General features: G+C 44.9%; 1 protein-coding gene across 1 annotated transcript in view; it reads right to left on the reverse strand.

Moving 5' to 3' along the window:
* LOC121581292 (supervillin) overlaps positions 1-24,016 on the reverse strand; it is a 43,830-nt gene extending 19,814 nt beyond the window's left edge. The window contains exons 1-12 of the mRNA XM_041896812.2: positions 23,518-24,016; positions 13,988-14,025; positions 13,688-13,752; positions 13,307-13,440; positions 12,784-12,873; positions 8,570-8,710; positions 8,064-8,217; positions 7,450-7,506; positions 5,877-6,073; positions 4,968-5,581; positions 2,923-3,448; positions 859-1,003 (exon numbers count right to left, since the gene is read on the reverse strand). Coding sequence (XP_041752746.2) covers positions 859-1,003; positions 2,923-3,448; positions 4,968-5,581; positions 5,877-6,073; positions 7,450-7,506; positions 8,064-8,217; positions 8,570-8,710; positions 12,784-12,873; positions 13,307-13,440; positions 13,688-13,752; positions 13,988-14,025; positions 23,518-23,936 — 2,580 coding nt within the window. The 5' untranslated portion in view covers positions 23,937-24,016. The remainder of the gene's footprint in view (positions 1-858; positions 1,004-2,922; positions 3,449-4,967; positions 5,582-5,876; positions 6,074-7,449; positions 7,507-8,063; positions 8,218-8,569; positions 8,711-12,783; positions 12,874-13,306; positions 13,441-13,687; positions 13,753-13,987; positions 14,026-23,517) is intronic.
* Between the last annotated feature and the right edge of the window lie 214 nt (positions 24,017-24,230).

Genomic DNA, 24,230 nt, shown 5'->3' on the forward strand with positions numbered 1-24,230 from the left:
ATTCCACAGGGAGACTGGCCCATATGTTCCATGCAGGGCTGTGTTGCCCCAGGCACTGGTCCCAAATGGCACCTTATTCCCTGTATAGTGCACTTCTTTTGATCAGGGCCCATAGGGTAATGGTCAAACTATGGTCAAAAGAAGGGCACTATAGGGAACAGGGGGGCATTTGGGACACAAGGGGGCATCAGCCCACTGAGCTGAGCTGATCTCACACTGGAGCAGATGGGGCTGATGAATGGCAAGGGGGAAATGAAAGGCACCCTCACATAAAGAACACGAGAGGCCCCTTTAAAATGGCAACCAGGAAGAGTGCCATAATGAGACTACTTAAAGATGTGCTCTGGGATCGTAAGCACAACAAACTTCTAGCATATCACAAAATTGATGACGTAGTGCACAATTGGATGACGTAGTACACAAAAAACAGGGACCACTTTTGGAAGGTGAGCATCACTTTCAAAACTACTGGCTGAAATTAACAAAAAGTTTGAGAGTGCATCTTTAACTTAGTATAACAAAAACAATGAACACAAAAACGTTTTTTTGTGAATGCAAATGCATCTAAATCCACCTTACTGTAATCATTTAGTACTGTATGGGTAATGGGTTGAGTAATGATGGTACAGCATGACAAAGTCTAGGTTGTTGAAACATGTTTCATGCATTATCATATGATCTCAATAGTCATTTTGTGAGGTGTGGTGATGCTGCTTGTTGTATTGTTGTACTGTTGTAGTTATAGTGCAGTACAGTGAATCTCCACATAGTGTGTTTGTTTGTTTGTATCTTTTTGAGCCCACAATGGGGCTTCTCTTTCAAGATTCAATTTGGAGGTCCAGCTGTGTGTAGTCTCACCTTCTTCTTGTAGGTCTGCTCTGCCTCCCATCCCTGTCCTTGTACTGTGGAGTGTCTCTCAGTCACAGCCACCTTTACCACCTCCTGCTTCTTATTGATCCTGTTCCTCCAGTCCTCTTCACCACTCTTCTTCAACAGGGCCAGCCTGGGAGAGAGAGGGAGAGAGGGAATGAAAGAAAGAGAGAGAGAAAGAGACGTTAACCTCCTCACCACTCTTCTTCAGCAGGGCCAGCCTGACAGAGACAGGACACATAAACACATCGGTGCATGTAAACTTAAGCTAAAAAGTACATTTTGCATGCACTACATCTTCATGCATTGACTTTTATCTGAAACAAGTCCGTTTGGTGGAAACACACCACTGGTGGGAAAATGTACATATTTTCTTTATGCGGATTTTAGAATATTCGCATGAAAATCTTTCGCCAATTGGATGGAGTCAGGGGTTAGAGTGGGATTTGGGATGCAGTCAGGTCAAAAGTAGTGCACTATAAAGGGGATATGCTGCCATTTGGGACAAAGACTAAAGATGTCTACAGACTGCAGCCTGCTCTCCTTCTCCTGTCTCTCCTCTCTCCAGGAACAAATAGGGAAAATGCACAGTGGCCAGAAATAAATCACTTTCACCTCAAAGAGAGGCAGAAACAAGGACACAGGGGGATTCTGTGTGTGCCCCAAATGGCACCCTATTCCCTACATAGTGTCCTACTTTTCACCAGAGCCTTATGAAAGTAGTGCACTATCTAGAGAAAAGGGTACCATTTGGCCTCATTTGGTCTCATATTCTTTACATCATCACGTTTTTTACAGAGACAACAACGTGAATCAAGGTGAAATCTTTGGCAAGCCGCTATGTCACCTGAATGATGCCTACATCTTGCACAACATAGAACCCATTCAGACAATTACTACTCAGGTTGCAAAATTCCTGTAACTTTCCCAAAATTCTAAAATTATGGTTGGAAGATTTCCGGCATCAGAAGGGAATAGGCAGGACATTCGCAATCCTACAACCAGGATTTCTGTAAACCTACTCTACCGGTCAAAAGTTTTAGAACACCTACTCATTCAAGGGTTTTTCTTTATTTTTACTATTTTCTACATTGTAGAATAATAGTGAAGACATCAAAACTATGAAATAACACATATGGAATCATGTCTCACAAAGACACAGCGGTTGGAACCAAAAATCTCCAATTTGGACTCCAGACCAAAGGACACATTTCTACCGGTCTAATGTCCATTGCTCGTGTTTCTTGGCCCAAGCAGGTCTCTTCTTCTTATTGGTGTCAGTAGTGGTTTCTTCGCAGCAATTCGACCATGAAGGCCTGATTCACACAGTCTCCTCTGAACAGTTGATGTTGAGATGTGTCTGTTACTTCAACTCTGTGAAGCATTTATTTGGGCTTCAATTTCTGAGGCTGGTAACTCTAATGAACTTATATTCTGCATTAGAGGTAACTCTGGGTCTTCCATTCCTGTGGCGGTCCTCATGAGAGCCAGTTTCATCATAGCGCTTGATGGTTTTTGAGACTGCACTTGAAGAAACTTTCAAAGTTCTTAATGTTCCGGATTGACTGACCTTCATGTCTTAAAGTAATGATGGAATGTCGTTTCTCTTTGCTTATTTGAGCTGTTCTTGCCACAATATGGACTTGGTCTTTTACCAAATAGGGCTATCTTCTGTATACCCCCCTACCTTGTCACAACACAACTGATTGGCTCAAACGCATTAAGAAGGAAAGAAATTCCACAAATTAACTTTTAAGAAGGCACACCTGTTAATTGAAATGCATTCCAGGTGACTACCTCATGAAGCTGGTTGAGAGAATGCCATGAGTGTGCAAAGCTGTCATGATTCCATATGTGTTATTTCATAGTTTTGATGTCTTCACTATTATTCTACAATGTAGAAAATAGTAAAAATAAAGATAAACCCTTGAATGAGTAGATGTTCTAAAACTTTTGACCGGTAGTGTATGTACAGTACAACATCCTCCCATGTAACCACCCCCATTTGAACTAGAGTTGCCATTGTTACCCAATCACCCAGCACAGACTAACCTTTCTTTGATGGACATCTGTTTGGCGGACATCTCTGAGAGTTCTGTTTCAGTGGGGGAGAGGAGGTCGGAGACACCGTGTCCTGTGAAGTCGTCACTGTAGTCCAGAGGTAGGGACTGAGACTTGACCAGCGGCTGAGGGAAGGACGTGGGCTTGGGCAGGGTCTGGGGGGCGGTCTGGGGAGGAGGAGGCTGGGATAAGGACTGGGGTTTGGGTTGAGTCTGAGGTGTTAGCTGAGAGTAAGGCTTGGGTAGTGGCTGGGTGAAGCTCCTCTCCCTTTCCTGGTGCTTGGGCTGGGATTGGGCTGGAGGTGCCTGGGTGAAGTGCTGGGGCTGGGGAGGTTGGGAGTTTTCCTGGGGCTGGGTTTGTGGGGTAGACTGGGTGTGGAGCTTGGGCAGTGTCTGGGGAGGCTGGTTCAAAGACTGGATCTGCTGCTGTTGCTGTTGTGTACTGGAGGTGTGAGAGACACTCCTAGACGCTGCCGCTGTTGTCACAGTTCTCAATGACACACTGGTGTGCTCGGTGTCTGTAGACATATAGACAGCAACATACACGCACACATGCACACACACACACAGAAAATGCATTGTAATATATCCACAGTGTAATCAATACTCACACACGGGGAGAAGCAGACCCCAATAGCAGCCCCCCATAGCACACATGCACACCGCGTATGCACACACACACACACGTATGCATTGCATACACCCTTCACGACTGCCATGATCAGTGTTCAGTTCACATGATCTCTAATGCTCAGCCGGTGTCCAGTGGTCTGTCTGCATAGAGGATCTCTCTCTCTCGCTCTTGCTCTCTCTCTCTCTCTCTCTCTCTCTCTCTCTCTCTCTCTCTCCCTTCTCTCTCTCTCTCTCTCTCTCTCTCTCTCCCTCTCTCTCTCTCGCTCTTTCCCCCCCCCCTCTCTCTCTCTCTCTCTCTCTCTCTCTCCCTCTCTCTCTCTCGCTCTTGCTCCCCCCTCTCTCTCTCTCTCTCTCGCTCCTTACTCTCTTTCTCTCCCTCTCTCTCTCTCGCTCTTGCTCCCCCCTCTCTCTCTCTCTCTCTCTCTCTCTCTCTCTCTCTCCCTCTCTCTCTCTCGCTCTTGCTCCCCCCCCCTCTCTCTCTCTCTCTCTCTCTCTCTCTCTCTCTCTCTCCCTCCCTCCCTGCAGGATAAGTGTAAATAGAAGACTAGAGCTGCAGACGGAACATACAAGGCTCCCATTGTGTCCTTCTTCCTGCCCTCTACCTTGCTCCGCTCATTCAAGCACGGACAATTGTTCTCCATTCACTCGTTCATTTTAGGGTTCCTTTCCATTGTTATCTACGAGTGTTCTCTCTGGCATGCTTTGATAAAAGACGACCCCACATCCTCTGGACACGATGTATGCTGACAGTCATCCAGACACACAGACGGATGGGTCAGCCTGTTTACACTGTCTGTCTACCCTACAGAGCACAACACCAATGCGTAAACCACAGCCTACAACACTGACATCCATCCATGTCATCCACAAAAACATATCCACAATCATACTTGATTTCCATTTGGAATCACAATTACAAGCAGCCTGTCAGTAAGAGTGGTCCTACATTTGCAGACAAAGGGAGCCACGGGGGCAAATGTATGTACAAATATGCTAATTAGATTCAGCTGAAGCCGTGTCTCTAGTCTTCCTGTCTGTCAGATAGTGTCTGTGATGTGATGAACACAGAAGCATTAGGCGTTAAGACAAATCAAACCGCCGATGAAGGCAGTGTGTAGCCAATGGAAAGAGGCATGCAATTAACATGCTGCATGATCCATGAGACAATAAGATATTTCCCTTGTCCTCGCTATCTCTTGTGTGCATCCCAAATGACACCATATGCCCTTTTTATAGTGCATGGAATAGAAAAACCCTCTTGAGTGCATCTACCGTCCGTATAATGAATGCATATAAATATTCCTCTAATCTACATGCATGTTTGTTCAGCCCTGGTCAAAAGTGGTGTACAACGTAGGGAATAGGGTGCCATTTGGGAGGCATACAATGGTCTGTGTTTCCTACCTGAGAGGAGTTCCCTGCTCCTGCTGCTCCGTGTGCTCTCTCTGTCTGCTGTGTGTTGCAGCTCTGTGTGTCTCTCTGAGCTGTGTGTCTCTCCCAGGTAGCTCCCGTGCTCTTTCTTCTCCAGGGAGATGCTGCTGCTACTGCCGTATTTCTCTCTGTCTCGCTCTCTGTCTCTGTGCTGGCTGGGCTCCACCAGCAACTCACCCCTCCCGTGCCTCAAAGAGGGAGGGTCGATGGACTCCCGCTGGCTACTGTTGGCGTGCCATGGCTGGGGCTCTGGGGCTGGGGGCTGATAGCTCTGCTGTCTGCTGTCCCTGTCGGGGGAGTGGAGCCTTCCCTTACTGCTGCTGCCTCCAGCACCACTACTACCATGGCTCTCCCTCTCCTCTCTGCTGGCCCCTCCTCCCCACACATCCTCCTCCTCCTCTCTCTCTCTGTTGCCAGTGAAGGAGCGACCGGCTCCAGGAGCTCCGCCTCTGTCTCCTCCTCTCTCTCTGGCACTTCTGCTGTGAGCCTGCTGCTGCTGTTGCTGCTCTGAAAGGGGAGGGCCTGGGGAGTACAGATCTGGTTCAGGGAAACTGGAGGAGTCTCCGCCCTTGGTCAGGCTGAAGTACCTGAGAGAGAGGGGAGGGGGGAGAGAGAGAGAGAGAGAGAGAGAGAGAGAGAGAGAGAGAGAGAGAGAGAGAGAGAGAGAGAGAGAGAGAGAGAGAGAGAGAGAGAGAGAGAGAGAGAGAGACAGACAGACAGACAGACAGACAGACAGACAGACAGACAGACAGACAGACAGACAGACAGACAGACAGACAGACAGACAGACAGACAGACTTCAATTAAGCAACAATACATGGTTTCATGTATTTTATTTGACACCATTTTCAAATGTCATAATATGAGGAAACACACACACACCTCACCCCTCCCCTCTCCTGGGTGGTGGTGGGGGGGTTGTAGGGGACGGCCATAGATTTCCCAAGGTGGATGTTGCTGTCGCTGGAAGTCGCCGTGGTTACCTCGGCGACTGAGACCTGGGAGGTGACAGCTGCCACGGAGCGGACCAAAGAGGCAGACAGCGGCTCCAGCTTGACCCCTCCTCCTCCATTCTGCAGCTGCAGGAAGCGAGAGGAGGGATGGAGGGAGGAATGACCGAATGGAAGGAGGGAGGGATGAATGAATGGAGGGGGAGATGGAGGGATAGAGGGATGGAGGAATAAAGGGAGGGGGGAAAGGACAACATGCAGTCAGAACAGATGCAGATAGAAATGAATCCGTGTAGAGCAGCTCTTCACATTTGGTCATAAAAAAACAAACATGGACCATCGCCAATTCTAAACAAAACATGCTTTAGACAAGGCAGGCCTGGGCCATGAGGTAATTCAGAAAAAAACACAAATAATATCACAATTCACAAGTCATTGCCTCTGACCATATCCCATTTACCCCATTCATAATAAATTACCAATGAAGCATATATTCTTCTCAATGGAAAGTATTGTAAGAGGTCATTTTCTTTAGCAATGCATAATCATAGCGTTAAAATGTTATGCATTATAATTCATCCTGCTTTTTAGGAGTGATTCTCTTCTGTGATGTTCACCTGAAAGTGAGCACTTACCCTTTACCATTGTTAATTACCTTCACCTTCAGTGCAACTTTAGAACCAAGCAGTATGCATTAACCTGTGCACAACACAACTTCCCTACAATCTTTGACTTAATCAACATTAATAATTAAACCTATAATATTCCAGCCAAATTTGTATTTATTCAATTTACAGTACACTCAAGACAAGACAGCCTTTGCACAAGAACCAATCTTGCATGCATCTGAGTCTAATACATTCCTATAAATATTATTACTAATGTCTAAATGCATACTTATTCAGCCATTGGATAAGCATTTTAGAAGAGCAGAACTCTCTTGCTAATATGATATTAAAGCATCTTGAGGCAGAATATCGTTGTATTCACTAAACACTACTGTGCTCTCATGCCAAAGTTTTCTGTAAGCAAGCACAATGTAGCAGCATAATGTAATTTACATTTACATTTTAGCAGACGCTCTTATCCAGAGCGACTTACAGTTAGTGAGTGCATACATTATTCTTTTTTAAATTTTTCATGCTGGCCCCCCGTGGGAATCGAACCTACAACCCTGGCGTTGCAAACGCCATGCTCTACCAACTGAGCTACATCACTGTCATGATATACGGTAGTTCTTCATTCCTATATGAATGACACACTTTGGGGTTATGTCATATTTCCAAAGTGAATGCATGAATGAAAATCATGTACTCTATGAGGGCTGAGCATTTCAACATCTATATTAACATTGTCATAACACCAAGCCGTATTGTTAATGGATATCATGGCTCGCCATATGAACGCATACAAGCTTTTAGAACGCTACGAGCCTTTAGAATGCTATGAGTAGAACACTACCAGTCAGCAGCAATGTTTAGGCAGGTTGCTAGGCAGGCTCTTACTTGTTCTCTGTTAGTCAACGGAGGAGGAGGAAGAGAGGTAACCATAGGATCTATCTCCTGTATGGACACAGCATTACTTCACTTACAGGGTCGTTATATACTAGTTCACGTTAATGTTTCAGTTCAATATTATGCTGCTTGGATCACTTACTAATTGTGTGATTGTGTAAGTTCTTCAGTGTTTATACAGAATGATCAACCTGTAGTTGTATCAGGGCAAAGATAAACTAGTTTGTGTATAACAACATACTCTCAGGAACAGTTTCCAAAAATATGGAGAATCTCCATTGGTGGGGTTTTAGTCCAGGACTAGGCTTAATTTAGGTCAGGGAAACTGGCCCTCATTGTAAGGCTTGACACCTAGAGGCTACATTTTTGAAGAGCAAGAGAGAGGAAGCCCCTCATTTTTTGGTCCTGATTCTGCACCGTTCTCCCGAGGTGTGCACTTGTACACTATCTCGCATGGATTGAACAATGGTGGAACCTCCCTCCAGCCACTGCTTACATCAATCCTATGCTTTAAAATCCATGACAGGGAGTGTGCATGTGCAAGGGTGGATCAGTGAAACATGTCCATTGTCTATCTGGGTTGAGAGAGGGGCAGGACTCTATACCTGATCCACCTCTCCCTGGGTAATAGGCTGGGTCTGGAAGCGGGTGTTGGCCCTGCGCTGGCGGGTGTCACCCCTGGAGGTCCCGGCCCCCTCTGCAGCAGGCTTGGAGGGCTGCTGGGACAGCTGGTTGAACAGGGCCATCTTCTCTGCAAGGCTGTGAGGGGAGAGGTAATGTACTGTATGTCAGTGTGTGGTCTGTCACTAGGGTCTATATCCCCATCACTTCCATTGAATGTTAGCTAGTGGTGGGTAAAGTTAGCTGAAGTTTTTAGTGGTTGTTTAAAGAAACATGGATTACAGTTTTTCCTGGCCCATAGACTTATTTCAGGGTGTGGACCTATCTAAAATCAAGTTGTAACATTTAAGACATGTTGCCATGAGTTCAAAGAGAAGAAAAAAAACAAGCTCCAATTGCAACTTTTTCGATGTGATACATTTTTGCTTCCAAACACCCTTTCATTTGTTTACATAAGAGGATAAGAGTTGAGCACATTCTCTGTCTGTACCTGAGAGTGGAGAGGTCAGGCTCATCTGGACCCAGGCCCTCCATTTTCTCCTCAGGCTGGGCCTCCCTCTCCCTTTCTTTCTTCTTGTCCTGCTCCCCCATACTCCGCACCATAGAGCCATGCTGCGATGCCTCCTGCAGGCTGGGAGTAGGAAGCACACACAAACACACACACACACACACAGGGGATGAGTGCAGATTGTGCTTCTATGGGTTAACAGCTGTAGGGCCATATGTAACACTGTATTATAATGTACCATACTGTACAATTTAAGGACAATATCTAGCAAGAACATGTCAACATGCTAGATGATCAGTTAGGTAATCAAAACACATTATGTTAAGTAGCAAAACTACAATGTTAATAGTCAGAAAAATCTGAAGTTTGCATTGAACTCAACCACATGAACACAATAATGCTTAAGCCCTGGTGATGCTTATGATCAAACTAACTATTCATCTTCATAAAGCATGTACAGTATCCTGTGAATAGCATCAAGGTAAATCATTACAATTCCTGATCAGAACATGATATCGAAACGCTGCATCCCGCTTCTCTACCCTTCTCTCAAAGAGTGCAATTGTACACTCCCTGTCATGGATTTAAAAGGATTGGTTGAGCGTGCAGCACTTAGGATGGTGGAAAAGGGTAGTAATCATTGGCAAGTGCATACTTGTGGAGAATCAGGATGCAGCCATGGGGTGGCAACAGGAGTTCTAAGTAGAAGTGTGTAGGCTGCACTGAGATAATCATGCTGCTCATGCTGTCAGCCATCTGTAGTAGAGGATATGGATGGTTGGTTCTGTCAGCATGTTAAGTTTAACCTCAGTTGGTAAACAAACCGGGTGCTACACGCTCGCCCCACACGTGAACCTGAAGCTTTAACTGGCTTTACCTTTGACCTTTTCTCCCTCAGTCACAGCGTTAGAAGATGTGTGACACATTTCAACATAGGAACATAAAGGGATAGTTCACCCGCATTACAATATTACATCTGGAGACAGTGGCTAGGTGAACAAAACCAAAAATATAAACAAAACCAAAGACAGCATGGATTGCTGTGTTATCTTGTTCCACGGACTGTTTACAAGGAATCCGAATATGCCATTTTGTAATTTAGGTGAACTATCCCTTAAAGAGTACAAACAATACTGAAAGCAGTAGGGGAGTGTGGGTTAGTTGAGCCACCCTTTCATTCTAGGAAACCATACACAAAATGAATCATGTGACCAAATATTTAGGAAGAGGTCATCATTTCATGGTTTCCACTAGATAACCCAAACACAAAGTCAAAATTGGCTATAGTTAGATTTAAAAGTCATGAAAACAATAATGTGCTTTTTGGTCTTAATTTAAAGTTAGCGTTATGCATAAGGTTAGCAATGTGGTTAAGGTTATACTTAAGGTTAGGGTTAGGTTTCAAATCAGATTTTAAGAGGACAAATTGTAGAAACAGGCAGGGTTTATGACTTTGTGACCATGTTAACTAGTGACAACCTCATTTCATGGAGTCTGTGAAGGAAGAAACCACACGGAAAACGTTTTTATTTTTGTCCAAAAAACGTAATTTCATAAAGTCAAATGAATTATTTGTGTTATAGGTTTCATAATGCTTGTATCGAAACCAAAGTAGATAGTTGTAAGATTTGGGGTCTCTATAAACTACAATATAAGGTCCTAAACCTAGCATGAAAGTGCATTATAGTAACTGTGTGGGCTAATACAGTCAAAATGTTTGCCTTAGGGTAAATTGAGCCAAAGGCCATGGGGTAAGATGAGCCAATGGCCACCATACTCCATACAAATGATGACTACATTTTGTCAGTTTTATGCATAATAAGGGGAATTCAGATCCGAGTTACGTGTGCGTAAATTAAACTTAATTCCCTTTTTATGCACCCTTCTCTCTACATGTATTCTGACCTTGAACTTAAATATGGGCAAATGCATCTGTCAGCCAAAATTCGTTTGGGGTGGAGATCACAGAAATGGAGGTGTGTCTACAGATATGCCATATTTTGTCCTTTACTTAATTCCTTCATAATTCTACCACAACTGAGGAAACAATGAATAAAGTCAAGCAACATGTCAGATCCAAGTGGACTTTCTTTTTTCCGATAGAATAATCTCCTTGCATTGTAATTTATAAATTGATAAGAGCTATTGATAAGACCTAGGTAAATGACTAATCCGTTTGGATAAGTGGATTGTAAATATAAATGACAATTGTTTTAGGACTATTTTACCTTATGATCGCTGGAGGCAAATGTGAAACCAGTCATATTTCAGCAAACGGAAAAGCATGTCAACTTGACAGGTATTTTTGCCTCTTTTCAAGTCTGCCCGGACTTTTCAGTTCTTTTTAACAATTTCTCTCATATTAAATATTAGCCACTATTGGTAGCCACCGTCAGTAATACCCGCATACGTAATAACTGTCACTTTGGTGCAGTGACTGTTAGTTTCCTTCAATTTGTAGCCTACAATTTGCATCATTCCATTACATCGTTAGTTTACCTTTCTTTCCACTGTCACGTCTGTGTGGTTGTTCCTGATGGTCGCTAGAAATAGTGGATCATATTAGGATAAAGTATTACAAGTTGTGCAATAATCTGGGACATGTAGTTTATTTGAATCATAGCAGTTTAAACCTGGAGCCTGGAGCATGGTTCACGACATCTGGACCTTTCAGGATGAATGAAACCACTGTATTTTTGATTGGCTAATACATTTTGTGTGTAAAGGCTCTCCAAGCCTGTTTATGTATGATTCATAAATACTTCCCTAACCCTAAACAATCGAAAAGATCAGATTTTTTTTTTTAATCTACCAATTGGTGCTGAAAAGGAGACGAATATGCGGGTATTTATATGGCTTTCTTTCATTGATCCCTATTCTGAACCTGTCTCTCGATAAACATTATATTCTAGTGAGTCTGTCGAGATTTTTTTTACATCAAAGGTACACCATATTTAAAGGGATGGCTTTCGATAAATGTACTGAAAACCCTATTGAATGAAAACTCCACGAGAAAATCTGTTAGCTATCAAGTGGGAGTGTTTTCAGCAGTTTAATTACATTTATTTAGTGTGCCCAAGGGAGCCATTCCTGCAAAACCCATTACGCACCTGCATTCGGTAAGTCTGAATACCAACTACTGAGAAGTGTCATCCATAACAGCCAAGGAAGTTATGGATGGAAAAATAGACTGAATGACACTGAAGAGTTACAATGACAAAAAAGAAAACAAACATGTACATATGCGAAAGATGACATGGAGTCTGAGCTTGCTAAACATATCAAGAATCTTGCGGACCAGTTGTAGGAGCTTAGTAGCCTCAAATGCAGAGAATTTGCCTACAAATTGTCACATCGAAACAGCATCCATGTCCCATTCAACTGGAAGTGTAAACGATATTGAACAGAGAAATCTATATCTGAATATAGGCATACATATTATTTAAGATATACAATACACCAAACCCCCATTCCATGAAAACTTTGACCTACCAGCACCATCACCCACTTACCCCAAGGCGGCTCAACTTACCCTGTCCCTATGCTCAGTTTACTCCATAAGTTGTGCCAAGAGATCACTTCTTTTAAAAATTATATATATATAATATATATATGTTTACATTCATTCTGATTATTTCCAGGGATACACAAAATCCTGAAATATATGTAGAGTTCTTTGTTAGAAAGAATACTATATTTCCCTGGATGTAGTGATGCTGAATGTAAAATATGGCTCAACTTACCCCATTCTCCCCTAATACTTGTGGAGTTGAAAGGTACTAAAGAATCTATTGTGTTAAAACAAGTTTCTTCCCCCTATAAGGTTCAACTTCACACAGCTATTCCGGGGAAACTAGCAGGCAGCACGTGAGTGAGCACTATGAACACTATAACCAGCAGAGGGCACTGTAGAGCAGATGTCTGCCTGCCTAATTCCACCTGTAGCTTTAGACAACGACTACAAATGAATTAATACAGTTGCAAAATGATGGTAACTTTCCCAAAATTCCCAGGTTTTCCAGAAGATTCAAGATTCCTTGAATCAGAGGGAATAAGAAGGACATCCGGAATCATCTAACTAGGATTTCAGAAATGTACTGCAATTGTGCAAAACTATTAATTAATCAATAATAACTTAATATCCATGCATTGCCACACAAGCCAATATAGACACACACCTGTTCCTGTACCTGTACCTGGTCATGGTGGTGTTGACTACAGTGGGGCTGGGGATGCGTGCTACTGTGGTGTGGACCGTCACCAATTGTGAGGACATAGCAGGGACACTTTATATGTCCAGAAAAGTGTCCCACATAGACAGGGACAGACAAGGGAGTCACATAGGGAAAGGAGTCACAGAGAGAGAGAGAGAGAGAGAGAGAGAGAGAGAGAGAGAGAGAGAGAGAGAGAGAGAGAGAGAGAGAGAGAGAGAGAGAGAGAGAGAGAGAGAGAGAGAGAGAGAGAGAGAGAGAGAGAGAGAGAGAGAGAGAGAGAGAGAGAGAGAGAGAGAGAGAGAGTGGAGTCACAAAGCAGCAGACAAGAGAATCAGAGAAACAAAGCAGTAGACAGGGGAAGCGAGTCAAACAAGAACATCACAAGAAGAGAAATTGGAATGAATAGCTTTATATTGACCAAATGTTGTACTTTTTTTACCCTTCCGTTGTGAACAAAATGACGCCAAGGCAGCGCTTAGTAATGATCGGAGAGTGACAGACATACGTGTGAGCGATGTCCACTTCCTCATTGGTGATAGGCTGTGTGCGCGCACGGTCCTGGACTCGTCTCAGGCGCCTCTCCACGGCAGGGTTACGGGACCGCGGTTTGGGGACGCTATCTGTTGTCCTCTCTAGCTCCTGTGGAGGGGAACGAAGAGAAACATACTTATAGTAAATCTCTGCTCATCAACAACATGCATCAAACCATGGGAATATACTATATGCGCCAGTTTCCCCAACATAGATTAAGCTTAGTCCTGGACTGAAAAGTATGCTCAATGGAGAATGTCCATTGAAACATATTTTTAGTTCAGGACTAGGCTTAATCTGTGTCCTGGAAACCGGCCCTAAATGTAAACAAATTCACACAAGGCAGATACTGTACCCTAAAGAGTGACCTCTTAGCAGCCACACTCATCTTAGCTCTCTCATCAAGCTTCTCTTCGTCAGCTGCAAAAGGGAAGGGTAAACCATTGTCAGTCCACAACACATCCACAATACTAAGGTATACCCACTGAGGAGTGCAGGTGCAGTGGAGGATAGTGACGGGAGACGGCTCATGGTAATGGCTGGAATGGAATTAATGAAATGGTTTGATGCCGTCAGATGGTGAGCATTCTGGCTAATTAATAGTTATTTAATTAAGAGTGGTGTTGGTAACTAAATAATCTCCACTGATACTTGCCTTCTGGGTTCTGTAGCTCGGTTGGACTCAGACGAGACCTGAGGGAGAAAACAAACAAGACATTGATCAAAATAGACTCAAGAATGGTATTTTGTTATACGGCACAACAGACAAAATTATTTTCCAAGTATTGAGACAGCATAAAATCCCCATGGTCTGCACCATGTATCCCACAAACTCCAGGAGAAAAAAAGAAAAGCCACTGTCCACAGTACACTCACTGGTGATCTTAGCAAATGTATTCTGTTTACCTTTTCAGAGAGACTTGTCCCTCAGGGCCTTCAATACCTATCAGACTCCAGCCGCTATGCAGAGGTTATGGGCTGAGTCCTAAACCTCTCACCTATCAGACTCCAGACGCTCTGCAGAGGTTATGGGTTGCGTCCTAAATCTCTCAGAGGACTTGCGGATGTCTCCAGGGGTGATGTAGCGCCGTGGCCTCCGTGCTGTGCCACGCTCCCGGTCAGCGGTCCCAGCAGCCGGATCTACTTCCATTGCAGTAAGCTCTACTTTAGTTGGCTCCCTTTGTAAGGTCGTGTGTTGGGATGGAGAGAGCGATGACGGCAACAGAAAAGGGGGATAATAGTGAGAGAACGAACGGCAAGGTCAGTTTTCTTCCACAGCAATCCAGACATCCAGGTTAGAGGTGGTAAAGTCACGCACAAGACGATCACACCGCAAAAATTAACTGTCTCCAAAATTAGGGATTCTGTCACAAACCCAATTGTGTCTGAACCCACACACAACATGCAGCAACAAACCACTCAAGTTTGCCCAACAGGCTAATAATAACAGAATATGTCCAAGCAGCTGGCTAAACAAATAATAAGTTATCCCCCAATACAGGCTTGGAAGATCTCTTGATATCATGTTTGATTATGCAATATACTGCACTCAAAAAACACACAAGCTCAAACATCTCAAGTCTCATATTAGGATGAGAGTCTACATTAGTGTTAGGCAAATGACCAAAGCAAAGCAAACTGATTAAAGAGTCAGTAAACATGCTGTTCCACCTACAGCTCCGGCTTCCTGTTGGCGTTCTCCAGATATGAGTGTCGGAGCTGGGCCACAGAGACCCTGGTATCCAAGGCCCCCACCTCCCCATTGGCCAGTACCCCCACTGCCACCCCTCCCTCCCTGGCCAGGTGGGCTGCCATGGTAGCCTCTCTGCTGGGAGCTGCCCTCTCCATGCTCCTATAGGCAGCCGAGCGCTGGCTAACGCCGATGTCGGACATGGAGCGCGTGCGGACCTTGGGCTTGGGGGGCCCGGCCTGCCCGGCTGGCTCCATGCTCCTGTGTCTGGCCTGAGAGAGGGAGGCACCCCTCTGTAGGTAGACCGCCGAGTCACCCTGCTGCTGGTCCTGCAGGCCGTGTTGACCCTGGAGGTCCTGCTGACTCTGGGGCTGCGGATGCTGCTGGAGTTTCTGGTGCTGGTGGAGAGGCTCAGGAGCCTGTTGCTGCTGGCTGGGCTGGGAGTGGGAGGTCTCCATGGGCATGGCTGGACCTGTCTCCTTTGTGTCCTGGCTGTGGCTGGAACAGTGCTGCTGCTGCTGGTCCCTGGGCCTAGTCTCCCACTCCTCCGAGTCCGCCCGACTGGTTCTCCTCCCCCCGGACCCATAGCTCTCATACTCCATGGCGGTTGAGGTGGTGGAGTCGTCCTGGCGGCTGACTGGACCCCGGTGGGGCTCCCCTCTCTGGGGGTCATCCACGCTCTTCTCCCTGCGGCGGATCTCTGAGGGCAGCACGGCTTTCCGGCTCTTCAGCAGCCCCTCGGTGTGGACCTCCTCTCTCAGCGCCTGCCTGCCCTCCCTGTGGGTCTCCCTGTGGGTCGTGTAGATGTGGTCAGCGCTCACCCTCCTCCTTGGGGTCTCCACCTCCAGCACAGGGGCTCCAGGGAGCTTGGTGGCCACAGGGGCCGGCATTGCTAGGTAAGGCTGAGGTTCCATGGGGGTCCCCTGGTGGCTCCCCTGATGGGTACCCTGGTGGCCCATGGCAGGGCCTGATGTGTGGGTGTGTGGTGCTGAGACGTGGGGGTATGGGATGTGGGCGTAGGCAGGTTGGGAGGGCTGAGAGGAGGGGGCAGTCCTTTGGTAGGTGGTAGGGTCAGAGCTGTGGCCACGTTGGGGCATGTAGTGAGCTGTGGTGGTGTGAGCACGATCACGGTGTCTCTTCACTGGGGGCTCTGGAGCTGGACCCCGCTCTGCAGGGGCCCTTTGGGCGCCGCTCTCGTCTTTCGATATTCTCTCTCTTACTCTGATTCTTAAAAGGGGAAGAACCGATTAACGAACCATAGCACTCATTTTCAATTTAAAGACAATCAATGAGACACCCAAATAAACTACCACAGTGCCCTTGTCAAATTGATGACATAGTGATTTGAAATATGTGTCAATAAAACTGCGTCCAAAATGACACCCTATTTGTTTTATAGTGCCTTGGTCAAAAGTAGTACACTATTTAGGGAATAGGGTGCCATTTGGGATGCAATATGGAATGCACACCAAGTCAACTATAAATGTCAAGTCAAGTGATTATTAATTAAAGAATGCCATTAATCTAGGGACAACAAACAGGGATATATAAAGACTGCAGCACATGCTTTTATTTATAATTAAAAAATGTATGTATGAAGAAACACCACCCCATCTGACTGACAGAATGGTTACAAGTTCAAATAGGGACATCATGCTTGGGCGGCAGGTAGCCTAGCGGTTAAGGTCGCTGGTTCGAATCCCTGAGCTGAGTACATGAAACATCTGTTGATGTGCCCTTGAGCAAGGCACTTAACCCTAATTGCTCCTGTAAGTCGCTCTATACAAAAGTGTCTGCTAAATAACTAAAATGTAAATGTATGTTCCATGTTTGCTATATCGTCTATAGCTGACTCAAATTTCTCTGTGCCAAAATGTGAGCGAGCCTAAGCTATTTTTATCTATGACCCCTTGCTCTTAGCAGCTAAAGGTCACGTTAGATTGCGTCCCAAATGGCAGTGCTCTGGTCAAAAGTAATACACCAAATAAGTAACAGGGTGCCATTTGGGATGCAACAACGCTAATCTCCTTGTACACCACTAAGCCACCCCTAATTGATGGGCTGCCGCTTCATTTGACATGGCATGGCTGGTGTTTAAATAGTATACACGCTCCATGGAGACAACAGCACATCTCCTTTGTGATCTAACACTTAACTTAGTGTTACTAGGCAGACAAGATCACACATAGCCTGAGTGCAAATATGTTGGTGCTAGCATGCCAACTCCTTGTCACTCATGTTGGGTTTGAGAATGACAGCAATGGAGTTGGCAAAAGCACAAACAGATCTGGGATCAGGCTAGGCCACACAGGCTGCACTGCAGATCCTATGTTGGTTGGAGTGGTTGCCACTTATATACCTGTTGGAAAGCTGAAACATAGCTAGAACCTCTTTGTAAATGAAGTGCTGTGTCCGTCAAACAGAGAGGCTATGAAATGACCCAGATAGCAACGTTCTGCTAATAAATACAAGGGAACCGTCAAGCTTTACAATCCACTCCAGTTCTGTGTCTGAAATGGCACCCTATTCCCTATATAGTCCAGGGCTCATAGGGCTCTGGTCAAAATGTGTGCATTACTGTATCTAGGGAATAGGGTACCATTTGGGACACAACCCAGACAGGTTTCTACCGGCTTGGTGCAGGGCCTCAGCGGGCTATGCTTGGTAGACCCACACTCACCTGTCCATACTCCTCAAAGTAAGGCTGGCCATGGGCCCAGCACCTCTCACACTACAGCACTGCCTTCAGCTGGCCAGCCATGCGGAGTATCTGGGCCAAACTCAGCTCCAAAAATATACCCCACTAGCCTAGCTAACACTTTCCTCAGCACAAGGTCTTAAGGCCGGTCAAGCCTACAGAACACTCTAGTCACGCTAGTGATATCCACTGTGTAGCCTACATGCCTAGACAGAAAGTTAAAAAGGCACTTATTGTAATCCTAAATAAAACATGATTTATCCTAGAAAACGGGGTAGGAGAAATGTGCAATCTGATTGGCTGAAATGCCATTAGCAGCAATTCACAATTCCCAGATATCCAGCTGACTCTTGTCAACATGAATAATGAACACATTCTACAAGGCATAACATGGTTTGTTTTCAGATTTACACAATCAGGTAATTTCACAGTTCTGACTGTGTCTCAGTGAGTCAGCAGCCTATATGAGTGCAGACAGACTCACTCAGCTGGCTTTTGCTGACTCAGTGGACACAGCCACACAGGCTGAGTTAGACCGAGCATCTGACTAATGTTCACACCCCAACACCTACAGTACTCAGTACTCACTCTCATACAGCCCAACTCCTCTGCCTATCAAACTCAGGACACACATAGTATGTGTCCCAAATAGAACCCGAGCCCCATTGGCCCTTGTCAAAAGCAGTGCACTATATAGGGAAAAGGGTGCTATTTGGGACACAGGTAGAGTCTGCTTGAACTGTGTCACCCTGTCATTAAAATCTGAATATACGTACATATATATGTACAACAGAGTACATACAGAGAATTCCCCTGAGGGTTCTTACCAAGGGTTGGTACAGGTTCAGGGAACAGAAACGAAAACCGAAAAAAAAAAATATATATATATACATATATATATATATATATTTGAGGGACAGAACCCAAACCAAAAAACGAAATTGATCTATACTGTTCCGGAAAAGAACCATTATTTTAAAAGCATGGGAACCGGCGAATAACGTTATTTAACATTCCAGCATTTTTTTTCTTTCTACAAAAATCGCAACAAAGCATCTATACAAAGCTCTCACTCTGTCACTCAGAAACCTATTCCAGCATCTGCCTGCCAGCTGGAAATATTTGCCAGTGGGTGTGTGTAGGCTACAGTGTATGTGAGCGGAGCGGAGCTGGAGCGGAATTGGAGTGGAAAGAGGAGTGGAGCGTGCCCAATTTGACTGTAGTGTGGAGCAAGATTCCCAAAGGCTGGAGCGTTGACCTTCTCACCCGCTCCAATTTTGCTCCAGTAGCGCTCCAGTAGCACTGACTTCACGAGCTCAGGGCATGCCCGACCCAGCATGCATTTGTAGTCTACTTGTGTGCTGCTATAGCCCCTTGATTTAGCTACTGTCATGGAGTTCGCTAAATATTTTCATAAAGAAACTGTGGTGCTAAATCAAGGTGATTGTTCATTTTTCTTCTATTATCTATACAATAGGCCATAATTGAGATAATGCATGTCATAGCAAGATGCCCAGCGCTTCAAGGCAAGCTTCCTCCATCCTTTCTCGCTCTCTCACCCTCAAAGTTTCAGTTGCATCTTGTGCCCTACACTGTGACTGGCAGCACAGTGTGTGTTTGTCTTTCATTATGATTTAACAATGCTGTAATGGCAAAATACAATTTGCTCTTAATGACTTTCCTATACAGTTTTAAAAAGGAACAGAAAGAAATGATATAAAATAATAAAGAAGGAAAATATATTTTACAAATATATACAGTACCAGTCAAAAGTTTGGACACACCTACTCATTCAAGGGTTTTTCTTTATTTTACTATTTTCTACATTGTAGAATAATAGTGAAGACATCAAAACTATGAAATAACACATATGGAATCATGTAGTAACCAAAAAAGTGTTAAACATATCAAAATAGATTTTATATTTGATATTCTTCAAATAGCTACCCTTTGCCTTGATGACAGCTTTGTACACTCTTGGCATTCGCTCAACCAGCTTCACCTGGAATGCTTTTCCAACAGTCTTGAAGGAGTTCCCACATATGCTGAGCACTTGTTGGGTGCTTTTCTTTCACTCTGCTGTCCAACTCATCCCAAACCATCTCAATTTGGTTGAGGTCGGGGGATTGTGGAGGCCAGGTCATCTGATGCAGCACTCCATCACTCTCCTTCTTGGTAAAATAGCCCTTACACAGCCTGGAGGTGTGTTGGGTCATTGTCCTGTTGAAAAACAAATGATAGTCCCACTAAGCCCAAACCAGATGGGATGGCGTATCGCTGCAGAATGCTGTGGTAGCCATGGCGGTTAAGTGTGCCTTGAATTCTAAATCACTGACAGTGTCACCAGCAAAGCACCCCCACACAATAAGACCTCCTACTCCATGCTTTACGGTGGGAACTACACATGCGGAGATCATCCGTTCACCCACACTGCGTCTCAGAAAGACACGGTGCTTGGAACACAAAATCTCCAATTTGGACTCCAGATTAAAGGACACATTTCCACCGGTCTAATGTCCATTGCTCTTGTTTCTTGGCCCAAGCAGGTCTCTTCTTCTTATTGGTGTCCTTTAGTAGTGGTTTCTTTGCAGCAATTCGACCATGAAGGCCTGATTCACACAGTCCCCTTTAAACAGTTGATGTTGAGATGTGTCTGTGACTTGAACTCTGTGAAGCATATATTTGGGCTGCAATTTCTGAGGCTGGTAACTCTAATGAACTTATCCTCTGCAGCAGAGGTAACTCTGGGTCTTCCATTCCTGTGGTGGTCCTCATGAGAGACAGTTTCATCATAGCGCTTGATGGTTTTTGAGACTGCACTTGAAGAAACTTTCAAAGTTCTTGAAATGTTCTGTGTTGACTGACCTTCATGTCTTAAAATAATGATTCTTTTTGCTTATTTGAGCTGTTGTTGCCATAATATGGACTTGGTCTTTAACCAAATAGGGCTATCTTCTGTATACCCCACCCCCCTACCTTGTCACAAAACAACTGATTGGCTCAAACACATTACAAAGGAAAGAAATTCCACAAATTAACTTTTAAGAAGGCACACCTGTTAATTGAAATGCATTCCAGGTGATTACCTCATGAAGCTGGTTGAGAGAATGCCAAGAGTGTGCAAAGCTGTCATCAATGCAAAGGGTGGCTATTTGAAGAATATAAAATATAAAATCTATTTTGATATGTTTAACACTTTTTTGGTTACTACATGATTCCATATGTGTTATTTCGTAGTTTTGATTTCTTCACTATTATTCTACAAAGTAAAAAATGGTAAAAAATAAAGAAAAACCCTTGAATGAGTAGGTGTGTCCAAACTTTTGACTGGTAGTGTATATATGGGGGATTGGAAATTATGCAGACAATTACATTGACAGAAGCCACAATCTATCAGCAATATTAAAGCTGATATATCCCCCTATTTTGTTTACTAAAAATAATAATAAAATAAATACATTTTAAAATAAATATTAACAAAAAAGGAATGATATGAAGTGGTACTTTTTTGGGTTCGAACTGGTTCAGAACTATATTTTGCTGGTCGGAACAGTGGAACGGAACAAAAAAAATATGGTTCTGTTCAGAATGAAACGATTGGAAAATAATTTTGGTTCTTACTGTACGATGATTGTAGCACTAGGAGGGTTTTGGGAAACAGGGCCCTGCTACTGTATACTACATATCTGACCAATAACTAACGTATGACCAAAGCATTCACTTCTATAACTTGTGTGCATCCAGGTTTCCATCTGATTCCCTGATGAGCAGTTTTGATGACATTTGAGAGATAACATTCTTAGAAGTTACCAAAGCATTCACTTCTACTACTTGTGTGCATTCAGGTTTCCATCCGATTCCCCGATGAGGAGGCTTAGAAGTTTTAAGGATAATTAAAATGGATGAGAAGTCCAAAACGTTGATTAAAAAATTAGGGGGTTGGGAAGGAGAGTTAAAGAACTGCAATCCAAACCTCACACTGAGAACTAAAAAACACCAGTTAACTTGGAGATGACAAAGGGGAATGATTACTATGATTATATAGTAATATTTTATATGGGATATATTATAATATAAATTATATAGATTGTCTATCTGTTGGGAGGATGTGTTAGGTAGATGTTTTGGGGTCTACAGACACACCCATATGGTACACAGACCTGGGTTCAAATACTATTAGACATCATTTCAAATCTGTGCTTGAGTGAGCTTGCCTGTTGCAATAGAACATATAATCAAATCTCAAAAGGACAAACCCTGCCCACCTGCAGGCTAAAGCAAATGCTAAAAGTATTTGAAAGATTTACAAAAAGTATTTGAACTCAGGTCTGCCCCTACAGTATGTTCCTACCACTGTACCTGGAGGGCCAACTGATGACAAACTGAGTGGCAGCAGCATCACCTTCTGAGTCTGTCTGGAGAGACCAGTCGCTCTGAGACAACACTGCCAGGCTACAGGAGCAATGTGGTGAAGATGACGACATAGCTTAGAATGGTGCTGGGCCATTAGGACTATAATACTGTGGTTTGTCCCAAATTGCACCATATTCCCTATATAGTGCACTACTTTTGACCAGGGCCCAAAAGTAGTGCACTATGTCGGAAATATCAATATTAATCAATGCTATAAGAAGACATCTGGACCCTGTCCTCTCTCTCTCTCTCTCTCTCTCTCTGGTCTGGTCTGGCCAAAAATTGCGGATAAATGAAGATGTCTTATTCAGGTAGTTTACCATTGGAAAAAATGTTCAAGGTTCCCTCTCTCACGTGAGCATGCTTTCCTGCGTGAGCTCACGGTTCGCTCCATAATCTCTGGCATGTTCATGCGAGAGAGGGAACGCCCACTTACACAGACAGGATTTTTTTTCAATGGGAAACTGCCAAATAATAACAATAATAATATGCCATTTAGCAGACACTTTTATCCAAAGCGACTTACAGTCATGCGTGCATACATTTTTTTTGTGTATGGGTGGTCCCGGGATCGAACCCACTACCTTGGCGTTACAAGCGCCGTGCTCTACCAGCTGAGCTACAGAGGACCACTAACAGCTGACTCTGGTCTACTTATTGTCACCTCCCCGCTCGCCTCACCTGACCTGCCAAAAAAAAATTAGCCAGTGAGATGTCTCGCGTTCTCTACCGTCTCTGGTCTGGCCTCAGGTCTAGCCATAGAGTTAGATAGAGGGCACACTTGGCACAAAGCCTGTTTTCAGGGGCAAAGATGAGCACTCTATCTAACTCTATGGGCCTGCCCTTACAGGGCAAGCTGTGAAACCCAACCAACTTAACAAATCCCCCATCATAGATGGCCCCCTTACCCCCACACAAACCCACCATGTAGCCACTCTGCCCCCTCTGCGGCCCCTGATGAGATACCCAGGCAGGCAGAGTACCTCCTCTATGAAACCAGAACAGTCCACAGTCTGGATACAACCCCCACTGGCACCACTAAAAACACTGTTACCAACAACAGCACAAGGGCAGCAAAATACAGCAACTACTCCTTAAAGTGGTCAGTTACTACTGAAAGCAACCTGTTTTGATACAGAAATAAAACATTATAATGGCTATAACCCTACCCAAGCCCCTCCGCCCACCCCAGAGATAGTGGGAACATTCATCAGTGTGCCAATATCTATCTTTACATTAGTTTTTTTTGTACCCAGCACCTGCAAGTCATTGGATGTGCATAAACTACGTTTGAAACTATTTCATACTAAAAGCAACCTGAGTACAGAGATCAAACTAATTGGAGACAGAGTGCATTATGACAGCAAAGCTGATCTGAACTCACCCCTGTCTGCCGAGGATGGCCTGAGCCTGCTGCTCGATGAACAGGTCCCCGGGGGAGATTCCGTAGCGTGTAGAGGGCAGGGAGGCCCGGCGGGCCGTACGAGGGGAGCTGGGGATGGCCGCCACGCTGTAGGATTCTCTGGAGGAGGCCCTGGATGGAGGATGGCTGAGCTGCTGGATGGAGGGGTCATGGGCATGATCCTGGGGCCTGTTGCTGGCTCCTCTGAGGCCCCCTGTCATCGTCCTCTCCTGGGCCCGCCGGTGGTTCTCCAGGTTCATCATCCTCTCCTGCTCTGAGAAGGTGCCGGCCCTCTCCCAGGTGGGCGGAGGGGCTTGAGTATGGGTAAGGCCTGCATGGGCTGGACCATGACCTGGGGCAGGAGCGTGTCCAGGAGTAGGCTCAGCAGGGTGAGCCTGCATGTAGACCCTGCCCACTCCAGAGCTGTAGGGAGTTCTGCGGGAACTCTCCCGCCCTCCTCCTCCTCCTCCTCCACCTCTAGTCTTTCTCTATCTCTGTCTCTCCTACGCTCTGTGACTGCTGGGGCCCCTCTATCCGAGGCATCAGACTCTCTACGTGAGCACAAGTAGCGAGGACTGTAGTCCATGTCTATCTCCTGATCCAAGAGGATGCCGTAACGCTCGGAGAGCTGGCGCCGGCGCTCGGCTTTGTAGCGGGCGATCCGCTCTGCCTTGGAACTGAGGCTGGCTGGATCC

Source organism: Coregonus clupeaformis, chromosome 14 (genome assembly GCF_020615455.1).
Source record: "Coregonus clupeaformis isolate EN_2021a chromosome 14, ASM2061545v1, whole genome shotgun sequence".
NCBI lineage: Eukaryota > Metazoa > Chordata > Actinopteri > Salmoniformes > Salmonidae > Coregonus > Coregonus clupeaformis.